This window comes from Pleurodeles waltl, chromosome 5 (genome assembly GCF_031143425.1).
Source record: "Pleurodeles waltl isolate 20211129_DDA chromosome 5, aPleWal1.hap1.20221129, whole genome shotgun sequence".
NCBI lineage: Eukaryota > Metazoa > Chordata > Amphibia > Caudata > Salamandridae > Pleurodeles > Pleurodeles waltl.
The window spans coordinates 537,750,930-537,778,657 of NC_090444.1; the positions used below are offsets into that span (position 1 = coordinate 537,750,930).

Genomic DNA, 27,728 nt, shown 5'->3' on the forward strand with positions numbered 1-27,728 from the left:
AGCATGGACACCAAACTGGAGACAAGGCCTGTCCCAAGAAAGGTTCCACTCCAAACTCCCATCCAGGTAACACTGGTATGGCTAGTCTCCAAGTGGGATCAACAGTGTGCCCAGAGCAAATCAGGGTCCACACTGAAGCTATTCTAGTTTCTGAGGGTGGGGTGGATTTAGCCACACTAGCTGTCTGGCCGCCTAACATGCAAAAATACAGACAGCAACTCTTAATTAATGGGACTAGAATAGAGGGCCTGAGGGATACAGGTGCCAGTGTCACCATGGTGACAGAGAAACTGGTTTCCCCTGGCCAATACCTGACTGGAAAAACTTACACAGTCACCAACGCTGACAATCAGAGAAAAGTACATCCCATGGCAATGGTTACTTTAGAATGGGGAGGGGTCAATGGCCTGAAACAGGTGGTGGTCTCCTCAAATATCCCAGTTGACTGTCTGCTTGGAAATGACCTGGAGTCCTCAGCATGGGCTGAGGTAGAACTAAAAACCCATGCAGCAATGCTGGGTATCCCTGAACTGGTGTGTGTGAAAACAAGAGCACAATGCAAGGCACAGGGTGAACAAGTAGAGCTGGAGTCTGGAAGAATGGCCCAGCCTACCAAGAGAACAGGAAAGTCAGTTGGGAAACCAACTACAACACAGCAAAAGAAAGGGAACCTCTCTTCTCAGGAAGAAGTTCTGCCCTCTGAGGGAACTGAGCCTTTGGAGCTTGAACCTTATCAGGTTGAGCTCTTAGGCCCAGGGGGACCCTCAAGGGAGGAGCTGTGTAAGGGACAAGAAACCTGTCCCTCTCTTGAAGGCCTTATGCAGCAAGCTGCTGAAGAGTCCAAAGGCAAGAAAAATGGAACGCATAGGGTCTATTGGGAAGATGGACTCCTGTACACTGAGGCCAGAGACCCCAAACCTGGTGCCACTAGGAGAGTGGTAGTGCCTCAGCTGTTCAGGAAGTTCATCCTAACATTGGCCCATGACATTCCCCTTGCTGGACATTTGGGACAAACCAAGACGTGGGAGAGGTTAGTCAACCACTTCTACTGGCCCAATATGTCCAACATGGTTAAGGAGTTTTGCCTCTCCTGCCCCACCTGTCAAGCCAGTGGTAAGACAGGTGGACATCCAAAGGCCCCCCTCATTCCACTTCCAGTGGTGGGGGTCCCCTTTGAAAGAGTGGGTGTGGACATAGTTGGTCCACTGGAACCTCCCACAGCCTCAGGAAATATGTATATCCTGGTAGTAGTGGATCATGCTACCAGGTATCCTGAAGCTATTCCCCTTAGGTCGACTACTGCCCCTGCAGTAGCCAAGGCCCTCATTGGTATCTTTACCAGAGTGGGTTTCCCTAAGGAGGTGGTGTCTGACAGAGGTACCAACTTCATGTCAGCATACCTAAAGCACATGTGGAATGAGTGTGGAGTGACTTATAAATTCACTACACCATACCATCCACAAACTAATGGCTTGGTTGAGAGATTCAACAAGACATTAAAAGGCATGATCATGGGGCTCCCAGAAAAACTCAAAAGGAGATGGGATGTCCTCTTGCCATGTCTGCTTTTCGCTTACAGAGAGGTGCCACAGAAGGGAGTAGGATTCTCACCCTTTGAACTTCTGTTTGGTCATCCTGTAAGGGGACCACTTGCCCTTGTTAAAGAAGGCTGGGAGAGACCTCTCCATGAGCCTAAACAGGACATAGTGGACTATGTACTTGGCCTTTGCTCTAGAATGGCAGAGTACATGGAAAAGGCAACCAAAAACCTTGAGGCCAGCCAACAGCTCCAGAAGTTTTGGTATGACCAAAAGGCTGCACTGGTTGAGTTCCAACCAGGGCAGAAAGTCTGGGTTCTGGAGCATGTGGCTCCCAGGGCACTCCAGGACAAATGGAGTGGCCCTTACCCAGTGCTAGAAAGGAAGAGTCAGGTCACCTACCTGGTGGACCTGGGCACAAGCAGGAGCCCCAAGAGGGTGATCCATGTGAACCGCCTTAAGCTCTTCCATGACAGGGCTGATGTGAATCTGTTGATGGTAACAGATGAGGATCAGGAGGCAGAGAGTGAACCTCTCCCTGATCTTCTGTCATCAGACCCAAAAGATGGCACAGTAGATGGAGTGATCTACTCAGACACCCTCTCTGGCCAACAGCAAGCTGATTGTAGGAGCGTCCTACAACAGTTTCCTGAACTCTTCTCCTTAACCCCTGGTCAGACACACCTGTGTACCCATGATGTGGACACAGGAGACAGCATGCCTGTCAAGAACAAAATCTTTAGACAATCTGACCATGTTAAGGAAAGCATCAAGGTGGAAGTCCACAAGATGCTGGAATTGGGAGTAATTGAGCGCTCTGACAGCCCCTGGGCTAGCCCAGTGGTCTTAGTCCCCAAACCTCACACCAAAGATGGAAAGAAAGAGATGAGGTTTTGTGTGGACTACAGAGGGCTCAATTCTGTCACCAAGACAGATGCTCATCCAATTCCAAGAGCTGATGAGCTCATAGACAAATTAGGTGCTGCCAAATTCTTAAGTACCTTTGACTTGACAGCAGGGTACTGGCAAATAAAAATGGCACCTGGAGCAAAAGAGAAAACAGCATTCTCCACACCTGATGGGCATTATCAGTTTACTGTTATGCCCTTTGGTTTAAAGAATGCCCCTGCCACCTTCCAAAGGTTGGTGAATCAAGTCCTTGCTGGCTTGGAGTCCTTTAGCACAGCTTATCTTGATGATATTGCTGTCTTTAGCTCCACCTGGCAGGATCACCTGGTCCACCTGAAGAAGGTTTTGAAGGCTCTGCAATCTGCAGGCCTCTCTATCAAGGCATCCAAATGCCAGATAGGGCAGGGAACAGTGGTTTACTTGGGCCACCTTGTAGGTGGAGGCCAAGTTCAGCCACTCCAAACCAAGATCCAGACTATTCTGGACTGGGTAGCTCCAAAAACCCAGACTCAAGTCAGGGCATTCCTTGGCTTGACTGGGTATTACAGGAGGTTTGTGAAGGGATATGGATCCATTGTGACAGCCCTCACTGAACTCACCTCCAAGAAAATGCCCAAGAAAGTGAACTGGACTGTGGAATGCCAACAGGCCTTTGACACCCTGAAACAAGCAATGTGCTCAGCACCAGTTCTCAAAGCTCCAGATTATTCTAAGCAGTTCATTGTGCAGACTGATGCCTCTGAACATGGGATAGGGGCAGTTTTGTCCCAAACAAATGATGATGGCCTGGACCAGCCTGTTGCTTTCATTAGCAGGAGGTTACTCCCCAGGGAGCAGCGTTGGAGTGCCATTGAGAGGGAGGCCTTTGCTGTGGTTTGGTCCCTGAAGAAGCTGAGACCATACCTCTTTGGGACTCACTTCCTAGTTCAAACTGACCACAGACCTCTCAAATGGCTGATGCAAATGAAAGGTGAAAATCCTAAACTGTTGAGGTGGTCCATCTCCCTACAGGGAATGGACTTTATAGTGGAACACAGACCTGGGACTGCCCATGCCAATGCAGATGGCCTTTCCAGGTTCTTCCACTTAGAAAATGAAGACTCTCTTGGGAAAGGTTAGTCTCATCCTCTTTCGTTTGGGGGGGGGGTTGTGTAAGGAAATGCCTCCTTGGCATGGTTGCCCCCTGACTTTTTGCCTTTGCTGATGCTATGTTTACAATTGAAAGTGTGCTGAGGCCTGCTAACCAGGCCCCAGCACCAGTGTTCTTTCCCTAACCTGTACTTTTGTATCCACAATTGGCAGACCCTGGCATCCAGATAAGTCCCTTGTAACTGGTACTTCTAGTACCAAGGGCCCTGATGCCAAGGAAGGTCTCTAAGGGCTGCAGCATGTCTTATGCCACCCTAGAGACCCCCCACTCAGCACAGACACACTGCTTACAAGCCTGTGTGTGCTAGTGAGAACAAAATGAGTAAGTCGACATGGCACTCCCCTCAGGGTGCCATGCCAGTCTCTCACTGCCTATGCAGTATAGGTAAGACACCCCTCTAGCAGGCCTTACAGCCCTAAGGCAGGGTGCACTATACCATAGGTGAGGGTACCAGTGCATGAGCACTGTGCCCCTACAGTGTCTAAACAAAACCTTAGACATTGTAAGTGCAGGGTAGCCATAAGAGTATATGGTCTGGGAGTCTGTTTTACACGAACTCCACAGCACCATAATGGCTACACTGAAAACTGGGAAGTTTGGTATCAAACTTCTCAGCGCAATAAATGCACACTGATGCCAGTGTACATTTTATTGTAAAATACACCCCAGAGGGCACCTTAGAGGTGCCCCCTGAAACTTAACCGACTATCTGTGTAGGCTGACTAGTTTTAGCAGCCTGCCACAAACCGAGACATGTTGCTGGCCCCATGGGGAGAGTGCCTTTGTCACTCTGAGGCCAGTAACAAAGCCTGCACTGGGTGGAGATGCTAACACCTCCCCCAGGCAGGAATTGTCACACCTGGCGGTGAGCCTCAAAGGCTCACCTCCTTTGTGCCAACCCAGCAGGACACTCCAGCTAGTGGAGTTGCCCGCCCCCTCCGGCCAGGCCCCACTTTTGGCGGCAAGGCCGGAGAAGATAATGAGAAAAACAAGGAGGAGTCACTGGCCAGTCAGGACAGCCCCTAAGGTGTCCTGAGCTGAAGTGACTCTAACTTTTAGAAATCCTCCATCTTGCAGATGGAGGATTCCCCCAATAGGGTTAGGATTGTGACCCCCTCCCCTTGGGAGGAGGCACAAAGAGGGTGTACCCACCCTCAGGGCTAGTAGCCATTGGCTACTAACCCCCCAGACCTAAACACACCCTTAAATTTAGTATTTAAGGGCTACCCTGAACCCTAGAAAATTAGATTCCTGCAACTACAAGAAGAAGGACTGCCCAGCTGAAAACCCCTGCAGCGGAAGACCAGAAGACGACAACTGCCTTGGCTCCAGAAACTCACCGGCCTGTCTCCTGCCTTCCAAAGATCCTGCTCCAGCGACGCCTTCTAAAGGGACCAGCGACCTCGACATCCTCTGAGGACTGCCCCTGCTTCGAAAAGACAAGAAACTCCTGAGGACAGCGGACCTGCTCCAAGAAAAGCTGCAACTTTGTTTCCAGCAGCTTTAAAGAACCCTGCAAGCTCCCCGCAAGAAGCGTGAGACTTGCAACACTGCACCCGGCGACCCCGACTCGGCTGGTGGAGATCCGACACCTCAGGAGGGACCCCAGGACTACTCTGATACTGTGAGTACCAAAACCTGTCCCCCCTGAGCCCCCACAGCGCCGCCTGCAGAGGGAATCCCGAGGCTTCCCCTGACCACGACTCTTTGAATCCAAAATCCCGACACCTGGGAGAGACCCTGCACCCGCAGCCCCCAGGACCTGAAGGACCGGACTTTCACTGGAGAAGTGACCCCCAGGAGTCCCTCTCCCTTGCCCAAGTGGAGGTTTCCCCGAGGAACCCCCCCCTTGCCTGCCTGCAGCGCTGAAGAGATCCCGAGATCTCTCATAGACTAACATTGCGAACCCGACGCTGGTTTCTACACTGCACCCGGCCGCCCCCGCGCTGCTGAGGGTGAAATTTCTGTGTGGACTTGTGTCCCCCCCGGTGCCCTACAAAACCCCCCTGGTCTGCCCTCCGAAGACGCGGGTACTTACCTGCAAGCAGACCGGAACCGGGGCACCCCCTTCTCTCCATTCTAGCCTATGTGTTTTGGGCACCACGTTGAACTCTGCACCTGACCGGCCCTGAGCTGCTGGTGTGGTGACTTTGGGGTTGCTCTGAACCCCCAACGGTGGGCTACCTTGGACCAAGAACTAAGCCCTGTAAGTGTCTTACTTACCTGGTTAACCTAACAAATACTTACCTCCCCTAGGAACTGTGAAAATTGCACTAAGTGTCCACTTTTAAAACAGCTATCTGTGAATAACTTGTAAAGTATACATGCAATTTTGATGATTTGAAGTTCCTAAAGTACTTACCTGCAATACCTTTCGAATGAGATATTACATGTAGAATTTGAACCTGTGGTTCTTAAAATAAACTAAGAAAAGATATTTTTCTATACAAAAACCTATTGGCTGGATTTGTCTCTGAGTGTGTGTACCTCATTTATTGTCTATGTGTATGTACAACAAATGCTTAACACTACTCCTTGGATAAGCCTACTGCTCGACCACACTACCACAAAATAGAGCATTAGTATTATCTCTTTTTGCCACTATCTTACCTCTAAGGGGAACCCTTGGACTCTGTGCATGCTATTCCTTACTTTGAAATAGCACATACAGAGCCAACTTCCTACATTGCCCCTTACACAACTGCTCCCTTGAGGGTCCCCCCTGGGCCTAAGAGCTCAACCTGATAAGGTTCTAACTCCATAGGCTCAGTTCCCTCAGTTCTTCCTGAGAAGAGAGGTTCTCTTTTTGGTGTTGTGTTGCAGCTGGTTTCCCAGCTGGCTTTCCTTTTCTCTTGGTAGGCTGGGCCCTTTTTCCAGACTCCAGCTCTACTTTTTCACCCTGAGCCTTGCACTGTGCCCTTGTCTTGACACACCAGTTCAGGGATACCCAGCATGGCTGCGTGGGTTTTTAGTTCTACCTCAGCCCATGCTGAGGACTCCAGGTCATTTCCAAGCAAACAGTCTACTGGGATATTTGAGGAGACCACCACCTGTTTCAGGCCATTGACCCCTCCCCACTCTAAAGTTACCATAGCCATGGGATGTACTTTAGTCTGATTGTCAGCGTTGGTGACTGGATAAGTTTGTCCAGCCAGGTATTGACCAGGGGAAACCAGTTTCTCTGTCACCATGGTGACACTGGCACCTGTATCCCTCAGGCCTTCTACACTTGTCCCATTAATTAAGAGCTGCTGCCTGTATTTTTGCATGTTAGGAGGCCAGGCAGCCAGTGTGGCTAAATCCACCCCACCCTCAGACTAATGTAGCTTCAGTGTGACACCTGATTTGGTCTGGGCACACTGTTGATCCCACTTGGAGACTGGCCATTCCAGTTATAGCTGGAGTGGAGTTAGAAGTGGTATTTTTCTGGGGACAGGCCTTGTCTCCAGTTTGGTGTCCAAGCTGATTACAGCTACGACACCAGGCCTTTTTGGGATCAAAGTTTTTACCCTTGTACCCAAAATTGGTTTGTGAAGAGGCTCTGGGCCCACCCTCCTGTGCAGGTTTTTGGGGGCCTGTAGAATACTCTTTACTATTTTTGTTTTGGGCTGTCTCACCACCCTTCCCCTGGGGAGGTTTTGTGACCCCTTTCTTTTGGTCATCCCCTGTGGAAGTCTTGGACACCCTAGTCTTGACCCAATGGTCCGCCTTCTTTCCCAATTCTTGGGGAGAAATTGGTCCTAGGTCTACCAGATGCTGATGCAGTTTATCATTGAAACAATTACTTAATAGGTGTTCTTTCACAAATAAATTGTACAGCCCATCATAATTACTTACACCACTGCCTTGAATCCAACCATCTAGTGTTTTTACTGAGTAGTCTACAAAGTCAACCCAGGTCTGGCTCGAGGATTTTTGAGCCCCCCTGAATCTAATCCTATACTCCTCAGTGGAGAATCCAAAGCCCTCAATCAGGGTACCCTTCATGAGATCATAAGATTCTGCATCTTTTCCAGAGAGTGTGAGGATTCTATCCCTACACTTCCCTGTGAACATTTCCCAAAGGAGAGCACCCCAGTGAGATTTGTTCACTTTTCTGGTTACACAAGCCCTCTAAAAAGCTGTGAACCATTTGGTGATGTCATCACCATCTTCATATTTAGTTACAATCCCTTTAGGGATTTTCAACATGTCAGGAGAATCTCTGACCCTATTTATGTTGCTGCCACCATTGATGGGTCCTAGGCCCATCTCTTGTCTTTCCCTTTCTATGGCTAGGATCTGTTTTTCCAATGCCAATCTTTTGGCCATCCTGGCTAACTGGATGTCCTCTTCACTGGAGTTATCCTCAGTGATTTCAGAGATGTTGGTCCCTCCTGTGAGGGGAAGCAGCATCGCTGACTATTATGTTTGGAGTCAGGGCTTGAGAGGCCCTGTTCTCCCTAAATAGGACGGGTAGGGGGGAATCTCCCTCCAAGTCACTATCATCATCCTCTGTGTTGCCATCCTCAGAGGGGTTGGCCTTTTCAAACTCTGCCAACAGCTCCTGGAGCTGTAGTTTGGAAGGTCTGGGGCCCATTGTTATTTTCTTTATTTTACAGAGTGACCTTAGCTCCCTCATCTTAAGATGGAGGTAAGGTGTGGTGTCGAGTTCCACCACATTCACATCTGTACTAGACATTATGCTTCTAAAAGTTGTAATACTTTTCAAGAATCTAAAAACTAGTTCTAGAATCTAATTCAAACTTTTACCAAACTTTTAAACTCTAAAAGCAATGCTAACAGGGACTAACACAAGGCCCTAGTAGGTCTTTTAAGAATTTAGAAAAATAGTTCAAATTGCAAAAATCAATTTCTAATGACAATTTTTGGAATTTGTCGTGTGATCAGGTATTGGCTGAGTAGTCCAGCAAATGCAAAGTCTTGTACCCCACCGCTGATCCACCAATGTAGGAAGTTGGCTCTGTATGTGCTATTTCAAAGTAAGGAATAGCATGCACAGAGTCCAAGGGTTCCCCTTAGAGGTAAGATAGTGGCAAAAAGAGATAATACTAATGCTCTATTTTGTGGTAGTGTGGTCGAGCAGTAGGCTTATCAAAGGAGTAGTGTTAAGCATTTGTTGTACATACACACAGGCAATAAATGAGGAACACACACTCAGAGACAAATCCAGGCCAATAGGTTTTGTTATAGAAAAATATATTTTCTTAGTTTATTTTAAGAACCACAGGTTCAAATTCTACATGTAATATCTCATTTGAAAGGTATTGCAGGTAAGTACTTTAGGAACTTTGAATAATCACAGTAGCATATATACTTTTTTCATATAACACAATAAGCTGTTTTAAAAGTGGACACAGTGCAATTTTCACAGTTCCTGGGGGAGGTAAAGTAATGTTAGTTTTTGCAGGTAAGTAAACCACCTACAAGGTTAAGATTGGGGTCCAAGGTAGCCCACCGTTGGGGGTTCAGAGCAACCCCAAAGTCACCACACCAGCAGCTCAGGGCCGGTCAGGTGCAGAGTTCAAAGTGGTGCCCAAAACGCATAGGCTTCAATGGAGAGAAGGGGGTGCCCCGGTTCCAGTCTGCCAGCAGGTAAGTACCTGCGTCTTCGGAGGGCAGACCAGGGGGGTTTTGTAGGGCATCAGGGGGGACACAAGTCCACATAGAAAGTACACCCTCAGCAGCGCGGGGGCGGCCGGGTGCAGTGTGCAAACAAGCGTCGGGTTCGCAATGTAAATCAATGGGAGACCAAGGGGTCTCTTCAGCGGTGCAGGCAGGCAAGGGGGGGGGGCTCCTCGGGGTAGCCACCACCTGGGCAAGGGAGAGGGCCTCCTGGGGGTCACTCCTGCACTGAAGTTCCGATCCTTCAGGTGCTGGGGGCTGAGGGTGCAGGGTCTTTTCCAGCCGTCGGGATTTTAGAGTCAGGCAGTCGCGGTCAGGGGGAGCCTCGGGATTCCCTCTGCAGGCGTCGCTGTGGGGGCTCAGGGGGGACAACTTTGGTTACTCACAGTCTCGGAGTTGCCGGAGGGTCCTCCCTGAGGTGTTGTTTCTCCACCAGTCGAGTCGGGGTCGCCGGGTGCAGTGTTGCAAGTCTCACGCTTCTTGCGGGGATTGCAGGGGTCTTTAAATCTGCTCCTCTGTAAGAAAGTTGCAGTCTTTTTGGAGCAGGTCCGCTGTCCTCGGGAGTTTCTTGTTCCTCTTGAAGCAGGGCAGTCCTCAGAGGATTCAGGGGTCGCTGGTCCTTGAGAAAGCGTCGCTGGAGCAGGTTTCTTTAGAAGGCAGGAGACAGGCCGGTAGGACTGGGGCCAAAGCAGTTGGTGTCTTCTTTCTTCTTCTGCAGGGGTTTTCAGCTCAGCCGTCTTCTTCTTCGGTAAGTTGCAGGAATCTAAATTCTTAGGTTCAGGGGAGCCCTTAAATACTAAATTTAAGGGCGTGTTTAGGTCTGGGGGGTTAGTAGCCAATGGCTACTAGCCCTGAGGGTGGGTACACCCTCTTTGTGCCTCCTCCCAAGGGGAGGGGGTCACATTCCTATCCCTATTGGGGGAATCCTCCATCTGCAAGATGGAGGATTGCTAAAAGTTAGAGTCACTTCAGCTCAGGACACCTTAGGGGCTGTCCTGACTGGCCAGTGACTCCTCCTTGTTATTCTCATTATCTCCTCCGGCCTTGCCGCCAAAAGTGGGGCCGTCGCCGGAGGGGGCGGGCAACTCCATTAGCTGGAGTGCCCTGCGGTGCTGGAACAAAGGGGGTAAGCCTTTGAGGCTCACCGCCAGGTGTTACAGCTCCTGCCTGGGGGAGGTGATAGCATCTCCACCCAGTGCAGGCTTTGTTACAGGCCACAGAGTGACAAAGGCACTCTCCCCATGTGGCCAGCAACATGTCTCGAGTGTGGCAGGCTGCTGGAACCAGTCAGCCTACACGGGTAGTTGGATTAGGTTTCAGGGGGCACCTCTAAGGTGCCCTCTGGGGTGTATTTTACAATAAAATGTACACTGGCATCAGTGTGCATTTATTGTGCTGAGAAGTTTGATACCAAACTTCCCAGTTTTCAGTGTAGCCATTATGGTGCTGTGGAGTCCGTGTTTGACAGACTCCCAGACCATATACTCTTATGGCTACCCTGCACCTACAATGTCTAAGGTTTGGTTTAGACACTGTAGGGGCACAGTGCTCATGCACTGGTGCCCTCGCCTATGGTATAGTGCACCCTGCCTTAGGGCTGTAAGGCCTACTAGAGGGGTGACTTATCTATACTGCATAGGCAGTGTGAGGTTGGCATGGCACCCTGAGGGGAGTGCCATGTCGACTTACTCGTTTTGTCCTCACCAGCACACACAAGCTGGCAAGCAGTGTGTCTGTGCTGAGTGAGGGGTCCCCAGGGTGGCATAAGACATGCTGCATCCCTTAGAGACCTTCCCTGGCATCAGGGCCCTTGGTACCAGGGGTACCAGTTACAAGGGACTTACCTGGATGCCAGGGTGTGCCAATTGTGGAAACAAAAGTACAGGTTAGGGAAAGAACACTGGTTCTGGGGCCTGGTTAGCAGACCTCAGCACACTTTCAAATCAAAACTTAGCAAAGGCAAAAAGTCAGGGGTAACCATGCCAAGGAGGCATTTCCTTACAGAGTGGGAACAAATGATCTCTGGAGTCTCTTGGCCAAGAAGTAGCAAATCTTGATACAGAATATGACCACATGAAAAATGTTACACTTATTCACTGACATGCCCTCTTTTGCTCTTGCAAAGCTCACAAACAGATGATCACCCATGGCAGATGTGTGGCAATATGTGGTTTGCTGGAGGGCTCGTATTGGACCCACATCAGTCTTTATTCTCCGGATGGACCACTTGGAATAACTGATCGCACACAGATCTTAGTTCTAGAGTCACTCAATTGGATGGATGTCACTGGTGGAGATTTTAATGTGGGAATGTATCCAGACCTATATATACTTAGAAATGCTCCTGTAAGTAGGAAAGCCCACCTGACTGGTTGGGTGGCATTGCTGGGGTTCACAAACTCATGGCACGTGCCTGTGGCAAATTCGGGTAGCCTGCATGAGAGACCATGTTAATGCATATAGATTTTCACAGGGTTTTTGACTAGGGACAATGACCCTTTATGCTCAGGGTGTTGAGCAAAATGGCTTTTGGTTGGCATTTCTTAGGCTATGTCAAGATGTTGTATTCCTTCCCACGGGCACAGGTCAGGGTCATTAGTGCCCTGGTGGAGGCTTTCACTATTGGCCTGGGAATGAAACAGGGATACCCTTTATCTCCTTTGTTTGCATTAGTGGTGGTGCCTCTGGCAGAGTGAATACGACATGATGTAGGCATGTGGGGCTTTCAATGGTGTTGTGGCTCCAAAGATCCTATCTCCCTTCACGCTTAGTCAGTCCCCATGGCCTTCTGGATCCTGCAGGTTCTTGGTAATGCCTCAACTGAGGTAAAGCAGTGTTTAAGACCAGAGTGTGAGATGCATCTGGCGCAGACAGCATCCCGCAGATCAGGGTTGCCTTTAAATGATTCACCCAGATGCCATCCAATTTTGGAAACTCAACACTGCTCCCCTAGCAAACAGGACCAGAAGAGAAATCGAAGGCTGGGCCACACTGGCTTTTCTGTGACAGCAGAAACTGAGCGGTGCTCCTGAAGCTTGATATCCTTGACCCTTTTCGATTGCCCTCTTCTGTAGGGTGCCCCAGTACCCCACACATTGGCCCAGGTAACTAGAACCCCCCACAATTACTGAAAGTCAGCAGTGAAACACATTGAGTGGCATGGCAGGGTGACCATGGAAAACCCGCTATGGCATGTGAGCGTGCTGCAACCAGTGGAGGGGGTTCTAATCAAGGCATTTCATCAGCATCTCCAATCTTGGGAATGTATGCGAGCAGAACCACATCAAATACTATAATCAACTGACCAAAACAAATTACCTCCATAACAGTTAGTTCTTTAGATACCAGCAACTCAACCATGTCATTGACACAGGGATGCTCTGGTGGATGTGCCAGATTTCCATGCGCTGGAGCCTCAGGTAACAATGGAAAAGAAGATTACCTCCTTTGGTTACACACCCCTTATTAATTCCCCACCATACTGCTTTCAGAGCCTGAAAGAAAAATCTGAGAGAAACCTGGGAGAGGATTAGGTTGAGGCCAAGATGTCACCACATGTCTTGGCCATTTAGGCACAGCTCTGACTAATTAGATTTAAGTACTTGCACTGAGCATATTTTTACCCCACTAGGTGGAAAATGGGTAGGGTTCCTGCCCTGTCCTGCCAGAAATGTGGGAGTACATGGGGCACGTTTCCACACACCATATGGAATAGTTGTGTTATGTCCTCTAGGCTACAACACACAACCATTTGGTGGATGTGGTAGACCACACGCTACCCTTAGATCCTAAAGTTGCATTGTGTGGGACAATGGAGTAGTGAATGGGGCTCCAAGACACTTATGGGGCTTGGTTTGTTGATCGTCAAACGTGACACTGCAAGAAAATGAACGATCGTTCCCCCCTCTGAGCCCCGCCCCTGACCACACCTCCCAGAAGCCTTTAAGAGGTGGTGGAGTGGTGAACATACCAATGCACACTCACTGGGAGAGTTGTCTACAAGGCTTGAGACTGCTCTACTAAACATTTGAAAATAAGGCCAAGATGGAGGAAGTCAGGGGGTGGCAATGGCCCTTTCTGGAGGGAACTCACCAATGTGTTGGATAAATTCTTCTGTGTTTTTTTTTTTTTTTTTTTTTAGAGATTTTTGAACTCCGAGAAGCTTGACAATGTGGGAGGGGCATGGTTGTGTGCTCTTTTACTTACAATTCCGATATATACATAACCTACTCAAGGGATAGGACTGCTACGATGTTTGCAAATGCAAAAATTATATTACATTGGAACTGAAACAGGGATTTTGGGGGTGGGGGGGGGGGGGGGAGAAGAGTTTTTTCATATAGTTTTTTCATATACATATTATAAAAAAAAAAAAAATGAAAGAAACAACATTCTCCACCCCCAAAATCCCTGTTTCAGTTCTAATGTCTTCATGATGAAGGAAGGGAGTGCTCCCAAGAGTATGTGGAAGACTGCTGCGTGACTCAGGGTTGTGTCTGTATGGATGTCGGTTTCCCTGGGATATGAGGCCATCACCTTAAGAGGAGAGTCTGCCGTCTGCCTAAAAGCCTACCTCTTGAAAAAGGGATGGGGTGTGCCTGACCCTGAAGGAGGAGAAGCCCACCTTGTTCTCAGTGTGTGAGGTACCCAGATGTAACTAACGTCTGAGAGGGAACAAAGTTTGTTCTGACCAGAAATCTGCTGGTTCCACAATTTCCAACTGCTGCTCCCACTGGAAGCTGCGTAAAAAGGGGTTCAACAAGCAGTCACTGTGTGGACCGAAGTTCATCAACGAGGGCCTATTGCTGCTACTGTGACTATTGAGCCCCCTCTTCATCCCCAAGAGGAGCTTCTGCATTGGCCTCCAGAGCCACAACTGCTAAAGATGAGCGGCTACATGTATCAGCCTCCAAGGTAACCTGCATTGGTGTTCAAGGCCACAAATACCTACAACAAATTCCCATCTCTATTGGCCCAAAGGCCACGACTGCAGACAAGCCAGATGATCATGTTGATCAGTGTCTGTGGCTAGGCCACTGCCCGTGGTCTCCAGCCACAGTGGTGAAGCTCAAAAGTGTAAAAGCAGTGATCACATCGGCCCACACCTGGGTCTCATCAACGTCACTGAGCAGGTTATGTGGTACTGTAAATGCATAGTGACTGTGCCTGAATGCGAGCAGAAGAAAGCTCTTGCTGCCAACTTTTGCCAGCATGGACAAGTCAATTGACCGGATCTACGGGCCAGGTTTTAGGGAAAGCGTACGGTCTCTCATATACTTTTAGTATACTTCTGTGGGCGTAAAGCCATTTGATTTGTTTGTTTCAGTGTCATTTAAAAATCCTTGCTTTCTAGTGGTCAGTCATGCCTCTTTGTCTCTCATTTTTCTCTTTAGGAGCAGGGACTAACGACTGTATAATTACTCTTTGTCCTGTTTATCGGTTCTTTGAGAGACTTTTTTTTTTTCTCGTTTCCTCCTCGTATTCGGGGAAGCTTCCCTTTTCATTTGCAGAGCATTTATGCTCTCAGCTAACGTTCTCTATGAGTGTTTGCTTTTTCCAGGCTGTTGTAACCTATTTATTTTTTTCCAGCCATCGTATTACTCTGGTCTCCCCTCCCTCATAACCTGAATGCACAGCGTAAAACTACACAAACCAGAAACCAGCACATGACAAGCACATTCACTTAAAACTTGCAGAGCCTCGCATCCAGAGTCTCTCTTCCAGGGCCTCTCCCTGCCACCCCTCTCACAACATCCACACGCCGTGCATAGCTTATCTCCCTCATCGGACCATAAATCTTCTCAGGCTGCTTGTTTGCTTCGCTCTCATATCCTAGCTGAACCATTGTTATGGTTAACCTCGAACACACGCTTCACTGAATAACATTCCACTCCATCCACATACGCACAGAATCAGAGCGCTGTTTTCATTTTTTTACTATGTCTTGTAAAGTTTACAATGTGTTGAGAGCAGCGTATGGATGCTGCTGGGCTTGACCTAAAAAGTGAGTTTTGTTTTTCTTTTTTAATGTCCTCTGCCATGAGCTAAACCGATACGAAGTGTACAGCGTTGACACTGCTTACAATAAGAAGCTCAGATACTCAACCAAATCCTGATTTTTTAAATACTCATTTAAGGTATCTGAACTCCAGCATTTCTTCTGGCTGGAGATAATTTACTGCCAGGCATTGAGAAGATGGGTTACATTGTGGAAGGCTGCTCTTCTTTTATATCCATGGTTCTGCTAACTGCAGTATGAGACTACACGTAGACAGAAGGGTCTCTACCCACTTAAGCATGTAACAGTCTGGCTTTTTTGTTTTTTTAAGAAGGCAGAAAAATACTGCGCACTGTTACCCAATATCAGTGTAGGAAGTTGGCTCTGTATGCACGATTTCAAAGTAAGGAATAGTATGCACAGAGTCCAAGGGTTCCCCTTAGAGGTAAGATAGTGGCAAAAAGAGATAATTCTAATGCTCTATTTTGTGGTAGTGTGGTCGAGCAGTAGGCTTATCAGAGGGTAGTGTTAAGCATTTGTTGTACACACACAAGCAATAAATGAGGAACACACACTCAGAGACAATTCCAGGCCAATAGGTTTTTGTATAGAAAAATATATTTTCTTAGTTTATTTTAAGAACCACAGGTTCAAGATTTACAAGTAATACTTTAAATGAAAGGTACTTCACTTAGGAACTTTGAATTAGCAAAATAGCATATACAGTTTTCACATAAATGACATAACTATTTTAAAACTAGACAGTGCAATTTTCAACAGTTCCTGGGGGAGGTAAGTGTTTGTTAGTTTTTGCAGGTAAGTAAACCACCTACGGGGTTCAAAATTGGGTCCAAGGTAGCCCACCGTTGGGGGTTCAGGGCAACCCCAAAGTTACCACACCAGCAGCTCAGGGCCGGTCAGGTGCAGAGGTCAAAGTGGTGCCCAAAACGCATAGGCTTCAAAGGAGAAGGGGGTGCCCCGGTTCCAGTCTGCCAGCAGGTAAGTCCCCGCGTCTTCGGAGGGCAGACCAGGGGGGTTTTGTATGACACGGGGGGGGGGGATAGGGAGAACCAGTCAGCACAAAAAGTACACCCTCAGCGGCACGGGGGTGGCCGGGTGCAGTGTGCAAACAAGCGTTGGGTTCGCAATAGGTTTCAATGGGAGACTAAGGGGTCTCTTCAGCGATGCTGGCAGGCAAGGGGGGGGGGCGCTCCTCGGGGTAGCCACCACCTGGGCAAGGGAGAGGGCCACCTGGGGGTCGCTCCTGCACTGAAGGTCGGATCCTCCAGGTCCTGGGGGCTGCGGATGCAGAGTCTTTACCAGGTGTCGGGTCTTTGAAGCAGGCAGTCGCGGTCAGGGGGAGCCTCGGGATTCCCTCTGCAGGCATCACTGTGGGGGCTCAGAGGGGCCAACTCTGGCTACTCACGGTCTCGTAGTCGCCAGGGAGTCCTCCCTGTGGTGTTTGTTCTCCACAAGTCGAACCGGGGGCGTCGGGTGCAGAGTGCAAAGTCTCACGCTTCCGGCGGGAAACATGTGTTGTTTCAAAGTTGCTTCTTTGTTGCAAAGTTGCAGTCTTTGTGGAGCAGAGCCGCTGTCCTCGGGAGTTCTTGGTCCTTCTAGATGCAGGGTAGTCCTCTGAGGCTTCAGAGGTCGCTGGACCCTGTGGAAAGCGTCGCTGGATCAGTGTCTTTAGAAGTGGGGAGACAGGCCGGTAGGACTGGGGCCAAAGCAGTTGGTGTCTCCGTCTTCTTTGCAGGTTTTTCAGCTCAGCAGTCCTTCTTCGTCTTAGGTTGCAGGAATCTGATTTCCTAGGTTCTGGGGAGCCCCTAAATACTGAATTTAGGGGTGTGTTTAGGTCTGGGAGGGCAGTAGCCAATGGCTACTGTCCTTGAGGGTGGCTACACCCTCTTTGTGCCTCCTCCCTGAGGGGAGGGGGGCACATCCCTATTCCTATTGGGGGAATCCTCCAAAATCAAGATGGAGGATTTCTAAAGGCAGGGGTCACCTCAGCTCAGGACACCTTAGGGGCTGTCCTGACTGGTGAGTGACTCCTTGTTTTTCTCATTATCTCTCCTGGACTTGCTGCCAAAAGTAGGGGCTGTGTCCAGGGGGCGGGCAGCTCCACTAGCTGGAGTGCCCTGGGGCATTGTAACACGAAGCCTGAGCCTTTGAGGCTCACTGCTAGGTGTTACAGTTCCTGCAGGGGGAGGTGTGAAGCACCTCCACCCAGAGCAGGCTTTTGTTTCTGTCCTCAGAGAGCACAAAGGCCCTCAACCACATGGGGTCAGAAACTCGTCTCTCAGCAGCAGGCTGGCACAGACCAGTCAGTCCTGCACTGAACAATTGGGTAAAATACAGGGGGCATCTCTAAGATGCCCTCTGTGTGCATTTTATAATAAATCCAACACTGGCATCAGTGTGGGTTTATTATTCTGAGAAGTTTGATACCAAACTCCCCAGTATTCAGTGTAGCCATTGTGGAGCTGTGGAGTTCGTGTTTGACAGACTCCCAGGCCATATACTCTCATGGCTACCCTGCACTTACAATGTCTAAGGTTTTGCTTAGACACTGTAGGGGCATAGTGCTCATGCACCTATGCCCTCACCTGTGGTACAGTGCACCCTGCCTTAGGGCTGTAAGGCCTGCTAGAGGGGTGACTTACCTATGCCACAGGCAGTGTGAGGTTGGCATGGCACCCTGAGGGGAGTGCCATGTCGACTTAGTCATTTTCTCCCCACCAACACACACAAGCTGTCAAGCAGTGTGTCTGTGCTGAGTGAGGGGGTCCTTAGGGTGGCATAAGACATGCTGCAGCCCTTAGAGACCTTTCCTGGCATCAGGGCCCTTGATACCAGGGGTACCAGTTACAGGGGACTTACCTGGGTGCCAGGGTTGTGCCAATTGTGGAGACAATTGTACATTTTAGGTGAAAGAACACTGGTGCTGGGGCCTGGTTAGCAGGGTCCCAGCACACATCTCAGTCAAGTCAGCATCAGTATCAGGCAAAAAGTGGGGGGTAACTGCAACAGGGAGCCATTTCCTTACAATCAGCATGTAATAATTCAGTGTGCAACTGTGTCAACATTGTTTCGGCCAGAACCAGCAGACCTGTAACCTCTTAAGTGAAGAAAACACACGCAAAACAGGTTTGTTTATTGCTGGGATTTACCGAACAATTACTGTTCGAATTTGGATCGGTGCTTTCAAATAGACAGTGTACGGAATTTGCGAACTGCTTAAAAGCAATGGATGTTAGCTTGATGCAGCAAGGTCAATTCATGTCCAGGCTATACAAAGCCAACTGTTTACATGCTGGCCTTCATTCTATTAAGTTATTTCGGATAATTGCTCACAAATGGCAGTTTGCCCTTGAATCTGGTTTCCGAGATTTTCAGTAATTATTGCAGGGCATGCTTTTGCTAGCAAAAAAACATTCATTCGGACGGTGAGCTCTCTGAATACTTTTGGAGAAGAGAGTCTAATATACGTGCGAGCACACAGAGTTGACCAAACTGTCATTTGTGTATTCAATAACAACTAAAAAAATGTTTGCCTCATTTCCTAATATGGAGTCATAGTTACTTTCGAGATTGCCTCGGACAGTAGTGCTTAATGGAGTGGGAATCATGTGCACAAGGAATACTGCTCACTCACTTGATATGGCTGTACAGCAGATGTATAGACGTTCTTTGTAGAATTATGGTTACAGTGCATTTTAAAAAGAAAGGCACTTAAATCATGTAATAAAGCTGTTCAAGCACCACCTGTGTAAAATGTGGCTGCATAATGTGTGAGATTGACAATATGAGGCGTGGTACATGATGTAATACTTTCCACTGGAAAATAATATTACTTTGTTTTGATCAGAACATCCTAGCCAGGACAGTACATGGGCACTGTTTTCCACAAGACAGACTGTATTATTCACCCCATCTTGCCAGACTTATTTTCTGTGTGGTGACATACAAAGCATTGGGTAGCTTAGTATTGCAAAAACAAACATCTTTAATAATACAAAGAATGTGTGAGAAACCTCACCCTATCTTGCGAGTTCCACCCTTGACCTATTAACCCTCTGCGCTACCTTAAAATAGTCAAAACTTCCACTAGACAGATTTCCAATCTCTCTCCAGAAAGAATATTAATCAAGGAGTTATGCTAAAATGTTTATTGTTGCTTGAAAATAGCTTGTGGCAAGAAATGCCAACACCAGGTGCTTTTAAAATGATAATACATTTGCAAAAACTGCACCCCCCCCCGGAGTCAAAACCTGGTGTGGTGTGATCAGTCGCACCACCCTAGAGCCAGCACAGTTTACAGCCTATTCACAAATGGAAATGTGTTCAATTCACGACTGCAGAGTGGAATACCTTATATGGCCAAAAGAGGTCACAAGGGACACCTAGGCACAGGCTGTGGTACTGCACTCTTTCCCTGCTTCATGCGCATCAGAATATTAAATGTTCCGGGCTGTTTTCAGCCAGCATATTACAAGTGTAAAAGCATTAACGTAACCATGTTGTTCCTGCTCACATTACACATGCTTTACTTAATCTTGTATTCTTTATGAGTGTTTGCTTTTTCCAGGATGGTGTTATTTTTTTTTTCTCAGCTACACTATTACTCTTGTCTTCCCTGCCTCATTACCCATTTCCCGGTTCTCCAGCTCTGCAAGATTATTTGCATAGCACTATTGCCATTCGTATGAACACTCCAATACATTAAAAAAAGAAGGAGAAAAAAGTTAAAAACAATTGCCAGTCTCAATGCCAAGAGCTCTAACTTTCAAAAATGCAAGACCGATTGCGTTGCAAATGCTAAATGGGTTACTATCTAGTTATCTGCGTGTGTCTATCCTTCACCTGTACCAATATCTATGCTCAAGTCACACTAAATAGAGAAGGGAAAGGAAGCAGGCAACATAGGGACATGTGTATTTCATGAGATCTTGCAGGGAATAGACAACCCTACAACTAAACCACCTTTGAAAGTGGCAACACTGGCAGAGAAGTGCTGAGGATCAAGACCAGAAAGGTCTGTTTTTAGCCCAGTTTGTGAGACTACAATACGTTGTATCCCAGGACAGAGGTAAACGACCTCAACCACCTCAGTTGAGGCAAACTAAGCTCCTGTCAGCCACTGACCTCCCACCCACTCTGAACAGAGTTGCAATTCCTAATTTATCTTAAGAGACCAACAAAGCACTTTTAACTAATATCGTTTAAGAATACATTAAAGATGTGGACGGGACAAGGGTAATAGAGGTTGGACAGCAAAGATTATTCCTTTAAGATTTTCTCAAATCACCAGCATGCTGCATTAGGCACAGCCAGACAGACAACTCCGTAAAAGTAAACTAAAAGCAAATAAGAGTTTCCTTTTTGACATTTAAAAATGAGTCTAAGAAAAACTAGCTTACCAATTCACGTCGTTTGTCATCATCTGTAGCTTCATCGGTTAATTGTGCAAAGACTTCTGACAAAAATTTCTCATCTTCCTGTATATTTCCCAAAATAATAACAGAAACGGGTGATCCACTTGAACATTAAATCACAGTAGCATGAATACAATATTAAGAGAGCCACAGGAAGGGTGTAAATGTTTCATGAGAAACTAAGCTGTGGATGGAAACAATGTAGGCACAGCAAGTGCCCATTTTCCCCCTTTAAAAAAAACACTGTTTTCCGAAAAATAAACTGCATGATAAATTATTAAAACCCAAAGCAGTTTGGCTCACCTTTAAGTTATAAATTAACTAAAGACAGTCATCACATTTTGTAAATTTGCTCATGTATATACAGTGTTTAGGTATAGTTTACAATCAGTTGATCATCTTTATGACAGGGAGCAACCTGAAATTGCACCATGCCAGTTATCAGTTTATTTCAGTTAAATAATTTTAACAAAACGGATGCAACATGCTGAAGCAACTGACAATGAACAAGTACGGGCCAAATATTCATGAGCAGACATTTGAAGAGCAACGTATCATCTGTTCATATATAGCACAAACAGGCTTTCATGATTTATCATGGTACAGATGTTCTAGATCCAGTTGCCCTGCTTTCAACTCTCAGCTCAATTAACAATAACAACTCAGGCTCACAATGCCGACTATTTGGTAATATTAATGTGCAGGGTTCATTAAAGGAACTCTGACATCATGGGCAGCACTTATTTACACAGTGTACGTTTAAAGGAACTTATCACAATGCTCGTTTTAGGCTGCACTGACCCAAACAGCTAAGTGCACCCCTCTGATAGTTACATGTACAGATATATATATATATATATATGGAAAATGTCACTTACCCAGTGTACATCTGTTCGTGGCATTAGTCGCTGCAGATTCACATGCTGTGCACAGTCCGCCATCTGGTGTTGGGCTCGGAGTGTTACAAGTTGTTTTTCTTCGAAGAAGTCTTTTCGAGTCACGAGACCGAGGGACTCCTCCCATTTCGACTCCATTGCGCATGGGCGTCGACTCCATCTTAGATTGTTTTGCCCGCAGAGGGTGAGGTAGGAGTTGTGTATGCTAGTAATTGTGCCCATGCAATGGAGTGAATGCGTATGTACATAATAAAGTTTTAAGTAATATATTTACAAATGTACAAATGTTTAAGATCTACTTCTAAACGGCTACAGGCTCCCGGGGAGGCGGGTGGGCGCATGTGTATCTGCAGCGACTAATGCCACGAACAGATGTACACTGGGTAAGTGACATTTTCCGTTTGATGGCATGTGTAGCTGCAGATACACATGCTGTGCATAGACTAGTAAGCAGTTATCTCCCCAAAAGCGGTGGTTCAGCCTGTAGGAGTTGAAGTAGTTTGAAATAATGTTCTTAATACAGCTTGACCTACTGTTGCTTGTTGTGCAGTTAGCACATCTACACAGTAGTGCTTGGTAAATGTATGAGGCGTAGACCATGTTGCTGCCTTACATATTTTGTTCATTGGAATATTTCCTAGAAAGACCATGGTAGCACCTTTCTTTCTGGTTGAGTGTGCCTTTGGTGTAATAGGCAGTTCTCTTTTAGCTTTAAGATAGCAGGTTTGAATGCACTTAACTATCCATCTAGCAATGCCTTGTTTTGAAATTGGATTTCCTGTATGAGGTTTTTGAAAGGCGATAATTAATTGTTTTGTCTTTCGAATTAGTTTTGTTCTGTCAATGTAGTACATTAGTGCTCTTTTGATGTCTAATGTATGTAGTGCTCTTTCGGCTACCGAATCTGGTTGTGGGAAGAACACTGGTAATTCTACCGTTTGATTTAGGTGGAACGGTGAGATTACTTTTGGTGAAAATTTAGGATTGGTCCGTAGAACAACTTTATTTTTGTGTATTTGAATAAATGGTTCTTGAATGGTAAATGCTTGAATCTCACTCACTCTTCTTAGAGATGTGATGGCAATTAAACATGCAACTTTCCACGTTAAGTATTGCATTTCACAAGAGTGCATGGGCTCAAAAGGTGGACCCATGAGTCGTGTTAGGACAATGTTGAGGTTCCATGAAGGAACTGGTGGTGTTCTTGGTGGTATAATTCTCTTTAGACCTTCCATAAACGCCTTTATGACTGGTATCCTAAACAATGAAATTGAGTGCGTAATTTGTAGGTAAGCAGAAATTGCCGTAAAATGTATTTTAATAGAAGAGAAAGCTAGGTTAGATTTTTGCAAATGTAGTAAGTATCCTATTTCTTTTGCAGATGCGTGTAAAGGTTGAATTTGATTATTATGGCAGTAATAAACAAATCTTTTCCACTTATTTGCATAGCAGTGTCTAGTGGTAGGTTTTATAGCTTGTTTTATGACCTCCATACATTCCTGTGTGAGGTCTAAGTGCCCGAATTCTAGGATTTCAGGAGCCAAATTGCTAGATTCAACAATGCTGGATTTGGATGTCGGATCTGTTGTTTGTGTTGTGTTAACAGATCTGGTCTGTTGGGTAGTTTGACATGAGGCACTACTGAAAGGTCTAGTAGTGTTGTGTACCAAGGTTGCCTTGCCCATGTTGGTGCTATTAGTATGAGTTTGTTTTGACTCAACCTGTTTACTAGATATGGAAGGAGAGGGGGAAAAGCGTACGCAAATATCCCTGACCAGTTCATCCATAGAGCATTGCCTTGGGATTGATCTTGTGGGTACCTGGATGCGAAGTTTTGGCATTTTGAGTTTTCTTTTGTTGCAAATAGATCTATTTGAGGTGTTCCCCAAATGTGAAAGTAATTGTTTAGTATTTGGGGGTGAATTTACCATTCGTGGGTTTGTTGGTGATCTCAAGAGAGATTGTCTGCCAACTGGTTCTGAATCCCTGGAATAAATTGTGCTATTAGGCGAAAGTGGTTGTGAATCGCCCAATGCCATATTTTTTGTGTTAGGAGGCACAACTGTGTTGAGTGTGTCCCTCCTTGTTTGTTTAGATAATACATTGTTGTCATGTTGTCTGTTTTGACAAGAATGTATTTTTGGGTTATTATGGGTTGAAATGCTTTCAGCGCTAGAAATACTGCTAACAGTTCTAAGTGATTTATGTGAAACTGCCTCTAAAGTATGCCCCATTGTCCTTGGATGCTGTGTTGATTGAGGTGTGCTCCCCACCCGGTCATGGAAGCATCCGTCGTTATGACGTATTGTGGCACTGGGTCTTGGAAAGGCCGCCCTCGGTTTAAATTTGTACTGTTCCACCATAGAAGCGAGATGTATGTTTGGCGGTCTATCAACACCAGATCTAGAAGTTGACCCTGTGCTTGTGACCATTGTGATGCTAGGCACTGTTGTAAGGGCTGCATGTGCAATCTTGCGTTTGGGACAATGGCTATGCATGAAGACATCATGCCTAGGAGTTTCATTACCATTTTGACTTGTATCTTTTGTGTTGGATACATGGCCTGTATTACCTTGTGAAATGTTTGAACCCTTTGTGGACTTGGAGTGGCAATCCCTTTTGCTGTGTTGATTGTCGCTCCTAAGTATTGCTGTGTTTGACACGGCAAAAGGTGTGACTTCGCGTAGTTGATCGAGAAACCTAGACTGTGAAGGGTCTGTATGACGTAGTTTGTGTGCTGTGAACATTGTCTTAGCGTGTTGGTTTTGATTAACCAGTCGTCTAAGTACGGGAACACATGTATTTGCTGCCTTCTGATATGTGCAGCTACTACTGCCAGGCATTTTGTAAAAACTCTTGGCGCAGTGGTTATTCCCAATGGCAACACTTTGAATTGGTAATGTATTCCTTGGAATACGAACCTTAGGTATTTCCTGTGTGAAGGATGTATTGGTATATGGAAATACGCATCTTTTAGGTCTAATGTTGTCATGTAATCTTGCTGTTTGAGCAGTGGGATTACGTCTTGTAACGTGACCATGTGAAAGTGGTCTGATTGGATGTAGGTATTTAGTGTTCTGAGATCTAGTATTGGTCTCAGAGTTTTGTCCTTTTTGGGTATTAGAAAGTGCAGTGAGTGAACGCCTGTGTTTTTTTTGTAGATTTGGCACTAATTCTATTGCGTCCTTTTGTAGCAATGCTTGAACTTCTAGTCCTAGAAGATCTATATGTTGTTTTGACATATTGTGTGTTTTCGGTGGGACGTTTGGAGGGAATTGGTGAAATTCTATGCAATAACCATGCTGGATAATTGCTAAGACCCAGGTGTCCGTTATTTCCTCCCAAAGTTTGTAAAATTGGCTTAGTCTTCCCCCCACAGGTGTTATGTGATGGGGTTGTGTGACTTGTGAGTCACTGTTTATTTTGAGGAGTTTTGGGGCCTTGGAATTTCTCGATTTCTTGGGAATTGGCCCCCTCTATATTGTCCCCGAAAACCTCCCCTCTGATATTGACCCTAGTAAGTAGGCCTTGTTTGTGAGGTTGTGGTTTCTGTGGGTTGACCTCGAAACCCTCCCCTAAAAGGTGTTTTCCGAAATGTGCCTCTGCTCTGCAGGGAGTAGAGTAAGCCCATGGCTTTGGCTGTATCGGTGTCTTTTTTGAGTTTCTCAATGGCAGTGTCAACCTCCGGCCCAAACAATTGCTGTTCATTAAATGGCATATTGAGCACAGCTTGTTGGATTTCCGGCTTGAACCCTGAAGTGCGCAGCCATGCGTGCCTTCGTATCGTGATTGCAGTGTTTATTGTCCTTGCAGCTGTATCTGCTGCATCCATGGAAGACCGTATCTGATTATTTGAGATACTTTGTCCCTCTTCTACCACCTGTTGCGCCCTTTTTTGGAACTCCTTGGGTAAGTGTTCGATGAAATGTTGCATTTCATCCCAATGAGCTCAGTCGTATCTTGCCAAAAGTGCTTGTGAATTGGCAATACGCCATTGATTTGCTGCTTGTGCTGCAACCCTTTTTCCCGCAGCATCAAATTTGCGGCTCTCTTTGTCTGGAGGTGGTGCGTCTCCTGAGGTATGAGAGTTGGCTCTCTTACGAGCTGCCCAGACAACTACTGAGTCTGGTGTTAGTTGTGTTGTAATATAGATTGGATCTGTTGGTGGTGGCTTGTACTTTTTCTCCACCCTTGGAGTTATGGCTCTGCCTTTAACTGGATCCTGAAATATTTGCTTTGAATGTTTTAGAATTCCTGGGAGCATGGGAAGGCTTTGGTACTGGCTATGGGTGGAGGATAGGGTGTTAAACAGAAAGTCATCCTCAATTGGTTCAGAATGTAAGGTGACGTTGTGAAATTCGGCTGCCCTTGCGACCACCTGTGTGTAGGATGTACTGTCCTCAGGTGGTGACGGTTTTGTGGGATAGGAGTCTGGGCTGTTGTCAGACACTGGAGCATCATAAAGGTCCCATGCATCGGGATCATCCTGACTCATTGTAGTATGAGCTGGTGAGTGCATCAGTGGTGGAGTTGTTGCTGGTGATGCATGTGTTGATGGTGGTGGAGACGGTGGCGGGGTTGTTTTTCTTGCCACTTTTGCCTGTGGTTGCTTGTCCTTTTGTTGAAAGGCAAGTTTCCTTTATATTTTGATTGGGGGAAGAGTGGTTATCTTCCCTGTGTCCTCATGAATATGAAGCCTTCTTTGCGTGTAGTCAGGCTCTACCGCTTGAAGCTCCTCTCCAAATCTATGTAATTGGGAGGTTAATCCATATTCTTCTGTATAGGAACTAGTTTTCGGCTCCGGGGCTGGATGTTTCGGAACCGAAATCTTTTCGGAAGTCTTTTTAGGCTCCGAAGAAACCTTCTTTGTTTTCGGCGTGGTGTCTCGGTGCCGAAATTCTTCGGTGCCGCTGTCTCTGTGCCGAAGTTTCTCGGAGCCGCTGTCTCGGCTCCGAGGTTGCTGTGTGGCGGTATCTCGACCGGAGTCGGATGACTTCGACACCAGCATGCCCTTTTTCGGTGCCTTGGATCGGTCACCTAGTTTTCGGGTTAAGCCATGGCCTGTTGGCGGTGGTGGCCCCTGGGCTTTTGTGGACTTCTTGCGAGTCTTGATTTTCGACGTCTTACTCACGGTTTGGTGTGTTTCTTCGGCGTCGAGTTCTTCAGAATCCGACTCGCGGATGGAGAAAGCTTCTTCTTCCTCCTCGAAACGTTCTTGACCTGTCGGCGTGTACGCCATTTGTAGTCTCCTGGCTCTTCGGTCTCTCAGCGTCTTCCTCGACCGAAACGCTCGACAGGCTTCACAAGTATCCTCCTTGTGCTCGGGGGACAAGCACAAGTTACAGACCAGATGCTGATCCGTATACGGATACTTGTTATGGCATTTTGGGCAGAAGCGGAATGGGGTCCGTTCCATCAGCCTTGAAGTCGCACGTGGCCGGGCCGACCAGGCCCCGACAGGGGATCGAAAAAACCCCAAAGGGCCACCGGAGGTCTTCAAAATTCGGTGTCGATTTGTTCTAACTAACCAGATACCGAACGCAAACAATACAGACGATTTTTTCCGAGATTCTAACTAACTTTCCGACCCGAAACACAGAGCGAAAAGGAACACGTCCGAACCCGATGGCGGAAAAAAAACAATCTAAGATGGAGTCGACGCCCATGCGCAATGGAGTCGAAATGGGAGGAGTCCCTCGGTCTCGTGACTCGAAAAGACTTCTTCGAAGAAAAACAACTTGTAACACTCCGAGCCCAACACCAGATGGCGGACTGTGCACAGCATGTGCCATCGAACATATATATATATATATATATATATATATATATATATATATATATATATATATATAATGTCCCTTACCCAGTGTACATCTGTTCGTGGCATGTAGTACTGCACATTCACATGCTATGCATAGCTCTTCCGACATCTAGTGTTGAGTTCGGAGTGTTACAAGTTGTTTTTTTTTTTTAAGTCTTTTCGGAGTCACGGGAGCGAGTGACTCCTCCTCCGGATTCAGTGGCAATGGCCATCAACTCCACTGTTAGATTGTTTTCCCGCAAAGGGTGAAGGAAGGAGTGAGAGTATAAGAATACAAAGAGATGTCCATGAAATTGTAAATGTATATACATATGTACAAATGTAAAAAACTTAGACTACAGGCTTCCGGGGAGGAG

At 46.8% G+C, this 27,728-nt stretch overlaps 1 protein-coding gene across 7 annotated transcripts in view; it reads right to left on the reverse strand.

Moving 5' to 3' along the window:
• The window catches only part of PPP4R3B (protein phosphatase 4 regulatory subunit 3B), a 428,645-nt gene that overhangs the window by 339,208 nt on the left and 61,709 nt on the right, over positions 1 to 27,728 (reverse strand). For all 7 annotated transcript variants that reach the window (XM_069234360.1, XM_069234358.1, XM_069234359.1 and 4 more), the window contains exon 5: positions 20,641 to 20,718. In XM_069234360.1, the coding sequence (XP_069090461.1) occupies positions 20,641 to 20,718 (78 nt within the window). The remainder of the gene's footprint in view (positions 1 to 20,640; positions 20,719 to 27,728) is intronic.